The sequence below is a fragment of the Epinephelus fuscoguttatus genome, linkage group LG21 (genome assembly GCF_011397635.1).
Source record: "Epinephelus fuscoguttatus linkage group LG21, E.fuscoguttatus.final_Chr_v1".
NCBI classification, from domain to species: Eukaryota; Metazoa; Chordata; class Actinopteri; order Perciformes; family Serranidae; genus Epinephelus; species Epinephelus fuscoguttatus.
Genome location: NC_064772.1, coordinates 9538908 through 9557318, shown reverse-complemented (window position 1 = coordinate 9557318; position 18411 = coordinate 9538908). Strand labels below are relative to the sequence as shown.

At 40.2% G+C, this 18411-nt stretch overlaps 1 protein-coding gene across 1 annotated transcript in view; it reads right to left on the bottom strand.

Annotated features, from left to right (window-relative positions):
- The window catches only part of drosha (drosha ribonuclease III), a 161637-nt gene that overhangs the window by 75734 nt on the left and 67492 nt on the right, over positions 1-18411 (bottom strand). The window contains exons 18-22 of the mRNA XM_049564597.1: positions 11959-12097; positions 11780-11840; positions 11374-11433; positions 6663-6762; positions 1417-1519 (exon numbers count right to left, since the gene is read on the bottom strand). Coding sequence (XP_049420554.1) covers positions 1417-1519; positions 6663-6762; positions 11374-11433; positions 11780-11840; positions 11959-12097 — 463 coding nt within the window. The remainder of the gene's footprint in view (positions 1-1416; positions 1520-6662; positions 6763-11373; positions 11434-11779; positions 11841-11958; positions 12098-18411) is intronic.

Sequence of the window (18411 nt, the reverse complement as noted above, 5' to 3'; positions counted from 1 at the left end):
CAGGGGCTGTTTCTGGTTAACAGGATAGTTTGCCGATTTTCAAACAGTGTTGTACTTAACAATGTGGGTAGCATATGTAAATGAACTGTGGTAGACTTCCTCCATCTTACCAGCGCCCAGATTTCCCTGCTCATCACTCAGGTCAAATCTTGCTGGCTCTAGTGCTGTTGCTTCAATAATAGATTGTGCTTCTGCATTGTCATATATCTGCCATCACAGACACAAAGAGTAAAGAAGTAGATCAAAAGAGATACCGGACCCTTTCTCTCTTTTTAATGCAGACCAAACTTAGATCAAACGCTAAAACTAGGCAGTGATGATCAAATATAAACCAAGGTTCTGTAACTGTGTTGCCTTTTTCTCACCTAAAAGGTTTCAGGAACATATTTTAAGTCACTGTTTAAATATAATTTGAGATTGTTTGTTACCAGTCATATTGTTTGCTGTGGAAAAGTCATTTTTCTCTGCTTTTTCTGGTCATGTAGCACCAATTTCAAAAAAGTATTTGCGTCCTTGTACTGCATAGATAGCCCAGTTTTATGAAAAGACCATCTTTCCAGCAGTGAAATACTTTAAACAAAGAGGATCTAATGCTTCATCCAAAGGGCATCCAATGACCTGTAGTTCTTGAAGCTGCAAATCCCTGCGTGATAACATTATAGCACATCATCAAAAACACAGGCTAATGGCGTGGAGTAACGTTAGCGCTGCTATACTGTCTCGAAACGTGCATGGAATTCACTAAAACATGCTTGTCTATTATGTCATAGTGTTAAAAAGAATAATATAGTAAGTTAAATTTATCATATCTATAGTAAATGTAATTGTGTCTCTTATGTGAGTTTAAAAGCTGCACTTGCAGCATTTACACCAATATCAACTGTATCTATAGTATAGTTGTGACATCACAACTTCACAGATGTCCTGACAGCTCGTTTAAAGAATGTCTGAATACAAACTGTGTGCATTTCTCTGTGGATTGAGCTTTTTTTCCACAGTACTTATACGGCCCCAATGCCTGGTTTATAATAATTAGGAAACAAAAGACATGGAAATCTGACTTTTTACAATATGGAACCTTTAAACTATTAAACGTTTCAATTGTATTCAAAGCATACAGAGTAAGCAGGTGAATTAAACATATTTATGCCTAGAGGCATTACCAATAAAAATACCTACATGCTGCTGCAAAGTCCAGCAAAGCAGCACACCACTAAAACTGGAGTATTAAACCCCCTCTTCATTTTTGTGTTGTGTTTATAAGAGCTGAGAGCCAGTATTTGTTTTCAGTATATGGAAATCTACCCTTTCAGGAATAGATTTCCATATTTAGTTCACTCAAAATGTATTCCTCTTTTTGGTTGTCCCACACAACCATCATCCCTGCTTCTATTTTTTGCCTCGTGGGAGTCTCACCGATAAGAGCCTCGAAGCAGTTGGCCATGGCGTGTCGCAGGTCCGACTCCCGGCACAGATCTGGTCCGTGAGCGTAGAGCATGAAGCGATCTAACTCCAGTTTCTGTAAAAGACAAACACATTCATATCAGTGTGCTGCCACCGACACCTCAGTAATAGCCTCTTGAAAAGGTAATAGCATTTTTTGGTACTGTGCATTTTCATAGGCTCTCCATGGAAAACAAGGGTGGAAAAAAAAGGCTAAAAAACTCGAGGGAAATGAAAAAGATTGCCTTGGCCTTGCTGGAAAAGGTTCTACTTCATGGCACTGACAGATGCGCCCATGTGTTGTCCAGCTGTGGCATGATGCACTATAAGCCGGCACAGGAGGAAAATGTTCACACGTGTGTGTACGTGCACACATCAAATCACACTGGCACACACAAACACACAGACATGCTGGATAATCCCAAAATGAATTGTGAAATCGTGCAGTGGTGACCTTGATTCTGTCTGAAGAGTAGCGAGTTCTTTCAGTGGTAAACCACTTTTACAATAACATACATTAGTACACTATATATGCATAACAGAGACATGGGCTTTAAGCTGCACCATCAACCGACCTTTCACCTCAATGATGCTGAAAATACAAAGAACTGTTAGCAAATTTATTATAATGGCAATTATTGTAAAGCTATTACTGAGCCTCTAAAAATGTATTATCATTACAATAACAATGTCCAATGTTTTTTCATATCCCTGAATTATTTCATACATGTACTTACCATGTGTGCATGTTTGTGTTATGTGTGCAAATAAATTCAGTGTATATTTTATCATATATTAATCTATAATCCAGAACCTTTCCGTCCAGTACACATACTATCTACTAATGTATATTATCAAGCACTATATTGTTTTAACGTTTGCCTCTATTTTGTCAGACTTTATTTTATTCTAGATGTTTGTTTTTATCAGTTATGGCTTTGTATTGATTTGTGAATATTTCCTATGTTCCTCCTCGAGTGTCTTTATGTCATTTGTTTTATGATTTGTGTGATGTAGCAGCTGTGACGCTGTAATTTCCCACTGGGATTGAAAAAGTGCTCTATTTCCCCTTTTTGTTCTTCTCTGTAACTCTGCTGTCCCTGTTGTCTTTACAAATGCTTCTCCATCTTTAATGTGTTGTGGCTTTGGGGGAGTTATCTTATGATAGAAGTGCTGCTCGAGGTATAGCTGCTGATGTGGGCCTGCTGAGCCCATCGAGACAGTTTATGCCATAACTCAGGGGTGTCCAATTTTTTTTGGAATGGGGGCCAGATTACATAATGTGAAAATACATGGGGGCCAGCTGCTTCTCGCTTCATACGGGTAATTAAAAAAAATGTCCCACACAAATGAGACAATTGTTTCATCTTTCAGTGAAAAAGAATTCAACTTCCCAACACTTCTCAAGGCAGCGGCCCTCACTGTCGACTTTACGCCTCTTTGCTGTGACCATGTCTGCTGCCTAGCAGGAACTGTCTGCTGGTAGGTAACTGGTCATTTGCTTGTTAACCGCCTGTTAATGAAAACACATTAGTTCTGCCTGTATAAGTCCTACTTGGTGTGTGTCTACAAACTGCTACTGATAGTCCTGCCAGTGTGAGGTGAACGGAAAAAATGCAATGTGAACTTGCTTGTTTAACCAAAAGACCACATATTGTATACTCTGAACAACAAGCTATGGGCTGTTTAAATATGTAGTAATAAACTAAATGGCAAACTCCCTCATAAATGAGCCAACAGCGACAACCAAGCTACTCCTGAACAAAGCAGTGAACTCTTATGGAGCTAGTTGTACTGGTGAACCTGTGGGTTGGATAAAGCAGGACATCATCTACATAACTATAAATGATTAGTCTGATAAGATAATATATAATAATAATGGTGCTTCCAATGATGTCAAAAAAAATGCATTAATTATTGCAATTAATTTGAATTATTTAACGTATTAAATAAAATGGTGGCACGATGGGGCAGTGGTTAGCATTGTCGCCTCACAGCAAGAGGGTCTTAGGTCGAAACCTAGGGTGTGGGGTTCAAACCCTGGGGTGGGGGAGCCCTTCTGTGTGGAGTTTGCATGTTCTCCCTTTGTCAGCATGGGTTTTCTATCCGGTACTCCAGTTTCCTCCCACAGTTCAAACACATGCAGGTTGAGGATAGGTTAATCGGTGACTCTAAATTGTCCGTAGGTGTGAATGTGAGTTTGAATGGCTGTCTGTCTCTATGTGTCAGCCCTGTGATAGTCTGGTGACCTGTCCAGAGTGTACCACGCCTCTCGCCCAGTGTCACCTGGGACAGACAATAAATTAATGAATTAATTCAATAAAATTCATGTTGTCTCAGTGTATCGGATATTTTAACTTAATGCTTTTTGATGCCTTTTCAAAATACCTTTTAGCCAAATTCATGCAGGTAACTAAATATAAAGTACATGGACGTACACGGATGCAGAGCTCACTGAAACTGAAGAGCGGACAAGGAGAGAGAGGGAGCAGTGTTACTTCGGTAGCGCATATACTAAAATTGCAACAGGCAAAGGAACATGTCCGAATCCAGCTAAAGGTAAACACAGACGTTCATTTCTCCTTTCCGTTATGTTGTCGGATAATTATACTATCAATCCGAGCCGATCTGTGTGAAAAAAATGCACTTTTAGTGGACGTATTTTGGCATTGTTTGACGCTGTCTGAGTGCCCTATTATTTAATATAGCGCACGCTCACGGGCTGCAGGCAGGTCAGCCCTAGTGTCATACTGGAGAACATCCTATCACTCATTTAGACAAAAGTCGATCGGAAAATAGGGCCCAGGTTGAAAAAAAACATTAGTTCCCCTTTAAGATTCAGTGGTAGGTTTAAAGATGTGTAACATCAGAAATGTGAACCTTCACTCAGAAGAGCTTGAGCCAATTTGACAAAAAGATGGACCTCTGAAATTAGATATTTGCAGCAAGTACCACCTCACAAATTCATATTTAAAACTATTTAATGACTTTTAACAACTAATATTTATCTAAATGTTATCTAAGACACTTTCAGACTGTTTAAGGACCTGCAGACACCCTGAAATTAACTTAATTAACTCTGCTGTGTTTTGTTAACTGCCTGAGATGGCTGACCTATCCAACATGTGCCGCTTAATCGAACCCTCCATTCTAAAGATGGATAATGACAATGGTGGAGTTTTAGGCAGAAAGTTTCTCAGTAAAAAGTTACTTAATAGATCTCTGGGAAAAAAAAAAATAAATAAATAATCTACGTGGTTTGCAAAGCCAGATTTATTTACCACAGAATAAATTTGTCTATGATGTATCACCTCAAAGCAAAACACCCAACTGAAACTACGGGGCTTTGCAAATCTACAACACAGCAGTGTGGTATTTGGGGGCAAATACTGAAACCTGTAAATGAGAAGGTAACTGTGCTCTGGCTACATGAATGGCTAAAAACTGCTGCCAAAGTAACACAGTAGAAGATGACGGACTGAGAGTTATCATTGGAACTGCATCGGGAGACAGGTCCGATAACCTACCCTCCAGAGAAACAGAGCTATTCTAATTTTGTATTTTTCATTTTTCAGTTTATTTGTATTGTTTCTAAATGTTTGGTTTTAGTTTAGTGTTTATTAGTTTCTGTATTATTTGTAATACAGAGAAATAATAAAGGGGGCATGACCCTGAACCAGGATAAGCATTTACGTATAATGAATGAATAAATGAATGAATATGAGGGATATTAGTCAGGGGCGAGATCGCATCACGCTGATCCTGGCTGCCCTTCAATGGTTACCTGTGAGTTTTAGAATTGATTTTAAGATTTCCTGCTTGTTTCTAAAGCCTTGAATGGTCAGACTCCTGCCTATATGTGTGATCTGTTAATTCCCTATGAGCCTGATCGCTAGTCTTCCAACAAGGCTCTACTAATGGGTCCAAAATCTCCATCTGGGCCCCTCAGCTGTGGAGTTGTGGAGGATATCAGGCAGACAAACTTGGTGACCTCTTTTTAAATCTCTAAAATTCACTTCTGTCATTTGGCTTTTTCTTAACTGGTGGTATTTATTGCTACTTTTTAAACTATTTTGTCTTTATCTAGTATTCAAATTTAAATATTATTCCTTTGTGTTGACTCTACATTTATTCTGTGATTTTACATTTAATTGTATTGCATTATTACAAGTTTCAGAGTTATGAAGAAAAAAGGCGACTATTGACAGAAAATTGTGCGATTAGTAAGTTAATTTTTGTAATCAATCGTCAGCCTTAAATAATCATTAAATGCTTAGTTTCAAGTTAATGTAAATAAGTGCTTTGATGTTTGGAAGTGTGGGTCAGTCAAACTTTCTGCAACTATTCCTTTGAGCCACGTCAAAAGTAGCCCAACTTGGTTTTACTGGCAGTGCACCACAGACGAATACCCGGCAAAACACAGTCAGGGTGCTATTTAATTATGGCTGATAACTGTTGGTGGTATCCCACCCCCCGTGATTGCACACACAAATTAAATCACAATTCATAAATACTCCAACTCAGAGGGAACCCGTTCTGACTTTTAAGCCTTCCAAGTGAAGTGGCGGATTGTGCTGTTGCTCGCTGAAGATATTTTTTGAAAGATAATTGCGAGTGTTCTTGAGCAGACGGCTTTAGAGGAGCCTGGTAAACAACTTGGCAACGTCGAACACTGTATCACACTCACTTTACCGCAAGCGGCAAATTGAAACAAGCCAAACTGCTACACAGCACTAATGCAGATTCGGGCGGCTGCATCTTTGTATTCAGCAGGGAGCAACATGAAAGATTGAAGTTTTTAATTGCTTTCTCCACATCACGGGACGATTATTGTTGTGTTCTTTACAAACGTGCCAGTGAGTGCGGCTTGGCTGTACAATGCTGCCAGCGAGAGAGAGAAGGAGGGAAGCAAGGGGGCCTAGCGATAACAGGAACTGGAGAGTGTTTCAGGAAGACCTCTAGGGGCCCACAGGGACCCCAGCCGCACTAGTCTAGTCCTCCAAAACAACAACCTTTTAACTCCAATTACAAACCTGAGGGGTGAAAAAAAAAGAGTAGGGATGGCAGCAAGACAAAATTACTCTTTTCCCCAGTGCCCCCTTAGAAAGAAGCAAAGTCATAACGGCAAGACGGAAAACAATAACACTGTCTCAAACATGTTCTCCTGTCAGACCTTTCACTGCTCTGACCTGCAGAGGGAGGACTTGTTATGAGTTTACCTTGGCTAGCATGGCTAAGTGCTGGTTCTGTACGATGGCTGTTCTGTAGGTGGCCAGGCCGCCCTCCTCTAAACTTGGGAAAAGGTAGTACAAGTGGACACTGTGAACGGAGAAATGAAAACACGTTAGAACAGTTGAAGAACAAGTCACTGGATCTCAGACTTTTAGTTGGAGAATTTTCCATTTTCTTACAACACTGGTAAATGCAGGATGAGGCACATACGACAATTATCTCACAAGTTTTATCAGACTAGGATACACATTTTTAAAAGTTGTACACCTACTTTCCTTCATTACACATTTTTGTTTTTGTTGGTCTGAGGAGTAACTTTTAGTAGATTTAGTGATGTTGTCATATTTCTCTGCTTCCTCTATTGTTGTGTTATCAACACTCATCTTGATATTCAGACCAGAAATTAAAGGAATACTTCACCCTCAAATGATCATTTGTATATCAATTACTCACCCAATGTAACTTTGAAATTGTGAAGAAAACTTTTTATTTCTCACATGCCTTACAAAATAACATAGATTCCAAAAACTGAGAAATAAAAGGTTGAATTGAAGTCATAGGAGTCTGCGTTTAACAACAGCAAAACTACATCAAAACAACTGTTTACACTCACACAACTTGTGCAGTATAATCCAAGTCTTATTTATCCAGTCGTATGCTCAGTACTTCCCAAACAGACAGCCCTTTCTGACAGGAAACTGAACGGAAAGTGAAATTTAATCTATGTTCTTTTCAAAGTCAGACTACATTGACAAAAAACAGTAATTTAACCTTGCTGAACACAAGACCCTTGATCAGTTGGTTTATGTTACTGTGTGACTTTGGTGTTTTAAAGGGTTAGTTCAGATTTGCAAACGTCACACGATAACTAAAACAAACTAAATGATCGAGGCAGTGTTAGACCAGCAGCTCCAGTGTTCAGCAACGTAAAATTACTGTTTTTGTCAATGGAGTCTGGCTTTGAAGAGAGCATAGATTTTTTTTACTTTTAGTTCAGTTTTAAATAGTAAGGTTTGAGCAAAAATGCATGTGTTTTGGAAGTATTGAGTACACAACTGGATAAATGAGACTTGGATTACACTGCATGTGTTGTGTGAGAGTATGTAAGCAGATGTTTTGATATAGTTTTACTGTTGTTAAGTGGACCCCTTTTACTTCCATTCGTCAGATTTTCCCATATTTTGGATTCTTCATTAACAGTGAAGGCATGCAAATTTATTGTCACACGGGTTAAGTAATTGATATACTTTAGCGTCTTGTCTTAATACAAATATGAGTGTTCATATCACAACAGTAAAAGAAAGGCAGAAAAATATGACACCAAAAATGAGAATGTATAATGAAGAAAAGTGGGTGTACAACTTTTTAAAAAGTATAGTCAGATAAGAATTGGAAGATATTTTTTCCATTTGCCTCATCCTGCATTTTCCAATTTTGTCAAGACCACCTAATTAATTTTCCAGAGACTTCCAGCCTTTCCAGGCCTGTGCTGGAACCCAGCAATGGCCGCAGACGCTTCAGTAGTTCCACAGCTGGGTTCCGGGCGAGCAGGTTCCATTTTCATTACGGTCCAGCGTCTCTCTAACCACAGCGCATCATTTGATTTCATTTGAATTAAAACAGGCCATTTAATTTAGTCATTTCTAATCAATGCAAAGGGAGGAAAGCAGGTGGTGTTCTGGTCTCCAAATTCACGAGAGGTCTATTTGTCAGGGTATTGTGATCTTAGTGTGAAAACAAAGCACTTGGAATTAATAAAGACCACTTAGTGTAATGAAAAATAATTAGGCCAGAGACTCCTGGTTTGCTGGCAAAAGTGTCAGTCACACACACCAACTCACTGGACTGCGTAGCATTCTTCAAGTACAAACACTGTATTTGTACTTCAGTTTATTAATCAGAAGCTCATCCTTTCAAGATAGTAGATTCATAAAGAAAAAATGTTCATGCAGTGAACTATCGACCCTACTGACCATGCAGTACATCAAAGGGTCATTAAGTGAACATAAAAACTGGAGCTCTTTCCATCCAGTAACTCTGAAGCTCATCTGTAATTCATTTCTCATGTGCTTTTTCCTCACGTTCTGCAGTAGTGCTTCTTAAACTTTATGGGTAAAAAACACAAAAACAAAAGTGATGTTTAGTCACATTGCTGTTTTCTTAAAGGGACAGTTTAGAACTTTTTAAGTAGAGATGTATGAGATACTTATCTATGGTCAGTGTATTACGTATTCCCCTTTTTTCCACGCAAATTAGCGCATGTACGCAGGTTTTTGAGACGTGGTAAAACCTGCTTAAATTAACCTATAGACTCCTTTCCCACTTCCAGTAGACTAGAAGCCATGCACATGGTTCTGCAGCAGACGAGCATACCTTTCTAATTTTGTTGCATGGTGTGTCACGTTCTACGTTGCAGCTGGCTGGAAAGCAGGTCAGTAAACAACAGAAAGCAGCATGGACGCCAGTAAAATTGTTACGGTGGTTACTTTTTTTTATATATATATCACTTACTTATTCACTCTCTCTTTCAAACTCGGCGCAGACTAATTTGGATCGATGTATGATCGATGCTTAGGCGGTGACGGACCAAACTTTGTGGTGGTTCGTTCACCCCAGTGTTGTATTTATACCAATTCCAACAGGAGTCCATAAATACCCATGACTACTGTTGAGTCATTTGACCATGGTGTGAATGCTGACTGTAACATTTCCCATCACATACAAAAGGGTTTTTTGTGCAATGGGAAAGGGGCTATACAGAAGATGGTGGTTGACACAGAAGCAGGCTTTGTAATGTAGTGTTGTGGACAATTCAGCAGCAAAGTGTATCCTAGCCACCTTAAAAAAAAAAGTCAATAACAGTTTAAGTGTACTCTTTATGCTTTCACTGCTTTACCTTGCTGGAGACAGCCCTTTCTGACAGGCACTTACTGGCTTCAATTCCCCATCTATGCTTTGGTCAAAGCCACCAGACTCCATTGACGAAAACAGTGATTTTAGCTCCCTGAACACAGAAGTTGCTGAGCTATCACTGTATAGATAATTTAGTTATTTCGTGACTTTAGTGAATCCCAACTAACTCTTTTAAATGCCAAAGTCACACAATAATAATAACAAACTAACTGATTGAGGCAGCGGTAGACAAACAGCTCCTGTATTGGGCAATGTTAAAAAAAAAAATTCTAATAGAGTTTGGTGGCTTTGAAGAGAGCAACATAACCGCTTTGGTTACCCATTGAAAACTGCTGTCTGACGGCAAGCTAAAGGGGTGAAAATATTCTAAATATAGCATACACTTCAGCTGATATTGATATATGTTTTCTCCTGTCTGCCTCTCCAAACTGGGGGCGTGCCAACCGCCATCTACTGCAGGTAAGAAATACACTGGATATGAATGACTATCTCATACAACCCAAGTTGAAAAGATTTTATTTCATTTCCAAAGAAGATTTCTAGTTTGCCTTTTCAGGCCTTTGTCTTTTAAAATCATTACGTATTTAAACCTTACCTGAACTTATGTTACTCCTTCTTTTGAAATATTTGCTTTTTCAGAAGAAGGATCACAAATATTGCCAGTGGACGTTTTTTTTTTGTTTTGTTTTTTTTTACATCATCTGCTGACCCTTTTTAAAAAATCATGCCGTGACCCCCCTCTGTTCAACACTAACTCCCTGTGTTGGGGCTATTCAAATGTGCAAAATATTCTGTTGGCTGGACAGCAGAGGCACAGATAGCCTCCAAGGGCAGCACGCACTGGAGGTGCACAAGGCAGTTGGCTGGATCTGCTGTACCCATTTAACTGGACAAGAGGCTGTTAAATAATTCAGAGGGGCAGAGCGCAGGCCAAGCATGTCTCGTCAGACGCTAACAATCAAAGAACGAAGGCAGAGGAAGAGGGGGAAGAAGGAGGGGAAAAGTGGCAAACATGCCCAGAGATATCCAGAGAAACAGAGGCTAACCACCTTCTTTGTAACACTGTTCCTGCTGCATAAGGAGCTGAGGCAGTGTCCTGTGTAACCCAGAGTCAGTTCCCATTAAGGTTTAATCCTGCTCCTGAATGTTCACTGTTGTGGAAGTGTTAGCATCGAGGGTTACGGATTAGATTTTGGTAGTAGAAGATATGCTGTTGGGCAAATGGAAGTCAGATAAAAATCTATTCTTCCTTTATGCAACTTGTGTGTGTAAGTACTACACCCTGTGGCAAGAGAGAAAGTTCTTTTCTCATATTTTCATGTAGCAATATCCACTCAGAGGATGAGGTACAGTGTGGGCTCCACTGTGCTACGTAGTGTGTGAGATTAATAATAGCTACATATAATTAGCACTGTGCTTAGGTAAGTGCTGGGCAGCAACGTCCGCACTCACCTAGGAGTCAATAACACAGTCAGCATTCCAGACAGCGATTCCAGACAGCTAATTGCAAGTTGTCATGGAGAATTTCAGGCCGTTAAAAGGGGGTACAGGTGGGGGGGGTTTACATCCCAGTTCCAATTACCAGTAAATCACTGTCTTGAATGAGTCGAAAGTATGGAGAAGAGTGTGGTTGTGACAGACACAGATAGATGTGGACAATGAGAGAGAGAGGGAGGAATGGAGTGAGAGGGTGAGAAAGGAACGCGGGGAAAGAAAGGCCGATGGTGTTGTAGTCAGCTTCAATTAGCGGCTGTGTCTATCAAAGATGCGCGAGCGCTTTCTCACCTGGTGAGGAACTCGACAACGGCATCACCCAGGAACTCCAGTCTCTCGTTGTGATTGATCCTAGGGGTGGGGTGGGGGGGTAGTGGGGAACGGGAGGAAACGTGGACAGTCGAAGAAGTAGTGAGAAACATCAAGTTTCGTCAAACCGCACATACACACACACACATACACAGCGGCTCACCTAATCAGCACTCTGAGAATAACAGCAGCTCACATTCAATAATAAGTAGCCGTTGCCCTTAAAATTAGCTCATTTCATTTCCCCTGTGATATTCCTTCCTTTCACAGTTAAAGTTAATTTTCTTGTCAGCAGGCCTGCCGGGTATATTAATCACAAGGATCGTCCCTTTGATTGCTCCTGTGGTCAGTGATAGCATGAACAGATATGTGCCTGCAGGCAGCCTACCTGGAGGGGGAGGGGTCATCCTGCCCCAGACGAGACATGATGTTAATCAACGTGTTGATTCCTGAGAACAAAGCCCCGCCGAGAAGAGGTTAGGGAACATATGAGACAGCATGGTCATTTGACAGTAAGGACAGAAACAGAGACAGGAACAGAAAAGGATACATAGGCAAATGACGCACCTTTCTTCCTCATGTACATGTGGTGGACCTTCCTGTCTCCGTATTTAGGCTGGCGGATGCCACAGTTGGAGAGGGAGTTGCGGGCATGATCAGGATTCATACCAAAGTTAAGGTGATGACTGGGATGAGTCATGGCCAGCTGTAGAAAAGGATAAGGGAGTTAGCAAATAGGAGTAAGTTAACACTTTTCAACCACAGGACTATTTTCAGGAAACATTCTAGGAACTCAGGGACTTCACCTGTGCTAATGTTTCAGGAACCAAATGGTAATGGACTTGCACTTGTAGAACGCCTTTCTAGTCTTCCGACCACTTAAAGCATTTCAGTGCTACATGTCACATACACCCATTCACACACACATACATGGTGCCATCTGCTATTCAGTCAAAAATTCACACACACCCTCTTAGAAATCTGGGGGTTAGTATCTTGCCCAACCACCAATCTCACGATTAGCAGATGACTTACTCGACCTGCTGAGCCACGACTGCCCTTCTTAGAGCCTTAATTCAGGCCCTGTTTACACATATAGAATGGGACGGACATGAGGTCACACAAGACCTTTGACCACCAAAATGTAAAAGTGGACGTTTGTGCCAAATTTGAAGAAACTTTTTTAAGGCATTCCTAAGATATTACCCACTTGTACACTGTTCTTTATAAAAGGTACGATCAAGGAATGGAGGAACGGAGCAGCGCTGAATTGACAACTGTGTAAAAGGGACAGCCGGCAGGACGGGACAATGGATGGGACGGGTGTAATGTTTTGATGACATGTTATGTGTGTGGCACACTGCTGGGAGATTTAAACAGCAGCTAGAAGCAGTTAGCAGCTAACTCAAAGAAGAAGAACTGCAACATAAAATGTCCGCAAATTGAGGAAACACTGAGGTCTTGAAGCTCCTTACCCCCTGAGCAGAGGAGGATATCAGCCACCATACAACAGGGACAATAAATGATTGTTACTGCCATGTTATGCCATTGTTATTGTTTAGAAAGCGTTCCCTGAGGTGTATGGCATGAGGCACACTAGAGGCCAAAGCTGTTGTGTAACACGTCACCCCTCGTTTTCTTCAGGAATGCTGGCATGCTGGTGCGGCATTATGCCACAGTTGTTTGGTCCAGCATAAGAAAGCAAAGGGAGCGTACGGACCTTTGTACTGGCCCTACTCCGCGAGCTCTGTGTGAAAAGGGATACTGTGTTCATAAGAATGGCATGGACAACCAGAAATGTAATGCCTCATGCCACAGCTGTTGCCAAAGCTGAGGCAAAAAGGAGGCAAAAATAAAGTGAGTGTAAGACTGCTAAAGCAAAACGGTTTTGAGAAAAACACTCTAGTAGGACTGCCGATTTTCATCATTTCAAAATAGTTCTAATGTGGGAATAACCAAAATATTGTTAAGATCTGCTGGGATTTATAAGCACACCACCAGGGGGCATTCCCAAAAAGAAATGTCATTCACTATGCATGTCCTCATGGTTTGCTTAACTACTATCTTTATCTTTGTTTTGCAAAATGGAACTATTTCTCTAACCTTGTGACACTAACAATCCGACATTCGAAATGTTCATGTAAACAACCAAATGTAACACTATAAATGTCTTCCAGGAGTGACTGTCTGAAAATGTGCTCCATTATCCCCATATTTCAATGATACGCATCTCCTCCCTCTTTATGGCGCCCTGCTTTTTGATCCACCTTCCAGTATTGTTCGAAACAACTTGTTGGCCAACACGTGCTATGAACACGTTCCCTTACCCTTAGCAGACGTTCCCAACCCTTGGCAGTAGCAACAGCATAAAAAATCAGTTTAGTGTGCCCTAGTAATCGAGCGCAAGCCATATAATCACAACGTCACAGGTTTTATTCTGGCTATGGAATCTTTGTTTCATGTCATACTCATCTGTGTCCACCATTTCTACTCTGTCCTCTGTCAAATTAAAGTGAAAATGCCAAAGAATCTGTGTAGGATAGGTGTACGTGGGTTGTTTTTAAATCAGTTTAAGCAAATACATGTTAATTCTCATTCATTCAAACTTTTTGTTATGGAAAGGTGTAAAAAAGTGACAGATCAGCACTTTCTTTACATATAGGCCTTTGTGGCATTTTCCCAAACATCCACTCAAACATCAAAGTCTCAGAGCAGTAAATGACAAAGAATCTGCAAAGAGACTGTCTTATCATACGCAAAAAAATGTGACACAAATAAAAGCCACTATTTCCATTATCAGTCTAATTTACCTAATCTTCACAGGTCGTCAGATGTTGTTGAAATGCAAACAGGAATACACCAAAAGCGCTTTTACTGCCTGATATAGTCTCTGACTTTAGCTTCTGGAGCTCTTTATTTCCTGGAGCATCGTTCCTGGTCACATCGGGCCAGTCGTGTACACAGTGAGGAACAAAAGCCAAACTGACAGCGTTTAGACATCAACAACATGGCCCTGTGAAAACCCTCCACAGAGCCTGATGCGTTCCATACCCTCTTTTGACTAATGACTAATTACAAACGGTAACACTGTTCAAAGCAAATCAGTCTAATAATGTTGGATCAGCAGTCGCTCGGAGGAAAAGAAGACAGGGAGCGGCATTTAGGTGAGAAAGCTAGAGTGTCCCCTCTTGCTTCTTTGTCACGGTGAAGTTGTCTGTATGAAAATTAATGACTTAAACTTTCAAACCTGTAAAGAGAGGCAAAAGTGGGAATTTAAGGTAAAATAACCCTGAAGGAACCGTATTAGTCGACGCTCAGCTTTGTTTGAAAAGAGGACAAAAACTGCTGTGCCTAGAAAGACTGCCGCGGCTGAACATCTCAAACTCGCTGAGGGAAGAAAAAGGAAAAAGATAGGGCTCAGTAGGATATGTCAAGCCTTTATCAATCTTACATTAGGAGAATGTTAATCTCAGCCAAAAAAAAAAAAAAAAGAAAGAAAAAACTCCAACTACTCTCCCCCCTGGGCTTGCTTTTCAAAATGCTTGTCTCCTTTCAGCCAACTTCAAATCAATTTCAAGCTCCAATGAGATATATATGTAAAACGTTAACAGAGAGGTTTCAATATTTATAGTTGCTCAAGAGGCCTTCAGCTTTGTAGCCTTGAACACGGAGGCGACAAATTCAACAGCAATTGTATTTTTTTCCTGTGGTTAAGAGGAACAGCATTTTTTTTTTTCTGGGAGAAAAACACTAGTTATTTGACATGACACAAGCAGAAATCTAGCAATTCTCAGCGCCACATTGACAGTTTGATAAAAAAAAATACAAATAAAAACAACAACAACAACAACCGCGTCTACTTCCAATTTCAACTCCCCCATTGTGCGATGTCAGACACAAGTCAATGACTGCCTACTACACAGCCTCAACTACTGAGTTTGCTGCTCTAAAGGAAATGCATCAAGAAAAACACATCAGTTATTCTGTAAACACTGCAGGTCCTCCACAGTTAAGGACAACATCCAACAACAGTATTGGCTTTTAAGCTGAATCTGTGGGGAGGATTGACATCTGCAACTGTTCCTGTCAACATAATGACTGCGTAAAGTATCGCAGGGATTTAGATTTAGTGATCACTGCCTCGGCTGCTGCTCAACTGCCTTTGGCTAAACGGGAATAAACATCATCGCTCAGCAGAGAGCGGCAGACTTGACTGGAAATAGTGTTCTTGAACCCGCATGCAGGGAAAGTGGTGGGCAAACTGCCTGCTTGGCAAACAGCACCCAACAATGGCATTACTTTACACTGCATTATTTAATACACAGATTAATCAGGACTCAGAGGTAAACAAAGAGAGAATGGACTGGACCTGCTTGAAATATCGGAATATTCAATCCTCATATTGCCCTGCAAATAACTGCGACAAACAATATTATTGTCATTTTGAGACCATTTTACGCACTGACATCATGATAATACAATGTTATAATAATTAGGGATGTCCCGATCTAATCTCAAAGAATGGGATAGAGGCCGATCAAGGCATTTTTTAACTGATCGGGATCGGGTACATTGAGCAATATAGAGGATCCAATCCTTTGTTTTACGTCAGCTGTCACAGGTGTTTTTATTCCCAAAGCTTTCATGCAGAGACCATGAGCAGACCAGAGATCCAGTTCTCTGTGTGCATGCAAGAGCAGGGGCTGAGTCCCACCCATGGCAAAACACCACACACCATAACCAAGAGCAAAAATGCACTATGAGACTGTTTATGTTTTTAAAATTATGAGTTTTATTTCAGCTCAGCATGAAACTCTTGTGTGTTCATGGTGCATGGTGGTTTTCCTTAGGCAGAGGAGAGACAGACAGCAGTGCAGAAACAATGACAACCATACTAAAAACGCCACTGCCAAGTGCAAGACAAGCCCAAGGAGCAAAAAGCACATATATTATTAGGGCTGCCCCTGATTAAGAATCTTCCTAGTCAACCAATATTCGTCATTTAGGGCCATTAGTCGACGAGTCACCCGCATGTTTACTATGTTAATTTAATTATTAAATTATACATTTCGGGCGGGGCAACATAATGGTTTGAGTTGAAGGTGTGAGAAAGAATAGTATCAGTAACATCGTTAACACTGCTACATTACAGAGAAATACAAAAAAGTACTAATGAACCTTCATTAATATAGGCCTATATTTTATCTACAAGTGCACATCACACACTGAGCGAGCCGCCTGTTAATGACGCTGTCGGCAAAGCAGTAATGATTGTGCTAAGTGGCTACTTACATGTTTCAGATGATACGTCATGTTTGTAGATGATGAATGATATTTGCCTGCAGAGTTTACATATCACCTTGGGTTCATCCTTCACCTTCTCAAAATGATCCCACACTTTGGATTTCCTGCCCGACATGTTATTAACTAGCCTGTGGAATAACTGCAGGTACCAGCCATTTAAATTAACGTGTCTGACTGCTGAGCGTGGCCACTTCCTGTGTCTGTCCTCTCAAATTAAATTCCATGATTTATTTTGACAAGGTGCAGCTCCTAATAGAGTTTTACTTCTTTTTTTTTCTGCCACAAAGTGACCAATGAAATCTTGCCAACTAATGACCTTTCTGGTCAACTAACGATTGGTTGACGATTGGGGCAGCCCTTATCATTATATTAATGTAGCCTAATCGGTGCTAAGGATATACAGACAATGAAAAGATGCGCTACACCAAAGCAACAAACACTGAAAAATACTCTCTTAAAGGGACAGAGACATTCCCTCAGTAAAAAAGCCAAAGGGATTAAAGGGAGTGTTTGTAATTTTTGATGTATTCACCTATTTTGTAAAAAAAAAAAATTAACATTAAGGACCCACTTGGACGCAAAGACTTTTTTTTTCTTAATGCACTGCAGAGCTTTTCAGCTGTCAAGCTGATACATCTTTAATGTACTTTAAGTGTGCACTGTGCAGCTGTATTGTTTAGGAAAATAGAAGTATTGGATTGGGACTTGGTATCGGCAAATATTAAATATTAAATGACTCCAATCAGGGGCAAAAAAAAAAAAAACTTGATGGGGACATCCCTATAAGAATACCCTTTCAAAAAGCAATTAACTTTGAATTCTTAAGGATATTCAGACATTGGAATTGGGATATCAAAAATGATTTAACATTTTAATATAAATAATTAACACCTGTAAATATATAGAAGACCGTACATGTAAAAATATAGTACCTTTAATGGAGTATCCCAGAATTACTCATCTTGAGACTTTTTAATGAGGGCGAAAGACGAGATCTGTTTCCGCCTTCTTTTCAGTTTTATTTTAAATATCATAAGGGAAGTTTAGTTGAACTAAATATTAATGTTAGTTTAATACTTCAAAAACTGGTTAGAGGGGAACTTTAAAGAATGATATCACAAAAATCAAATGCAATATACAAGATTCCAACACACATTTAGTGATGAATTTTTAAACTTTTCTATAACTGTTACAAATGCTATTTTCATGACTTTACTCAAGTAATTCAAAACGGGTAGGCCTATACGGCAATACAGCTGTACATTATTCAACATGCACTTCCCAGGCATCTGTGTGTAAGTAATCTGAACCAGAACGTATTTGACACCTTAATAAATTACAGTTGATCGCTGTCATGTCCCTTCAGTCCTCCCCCGTCCAAGTGGATCACTGACCTAACACACTGGCCAAATATAGCTTATCGGGATATCTACCTACATGAATAGATGGTCGGTGTGTATCACGTGATCGATCGATTCATCGGTTTGGCCGATTCATCGGCGCAGATAGCATTTTATATGAACTATCGTTAATGACGGAACAGGGCTCCAATCGTGGCCGATGGCTGTTCAGATCACTGGGCACATGAGTATGGCCGTAAGGCTTTAGCAGAGTACACCACATGCAAAGTCAATGTAATGTCTGCTTCAGATAATCTGTATGATTTAATTGGAAGTAATTACTAATAATGAACTAATGAAGGACAGCTTTACTTCT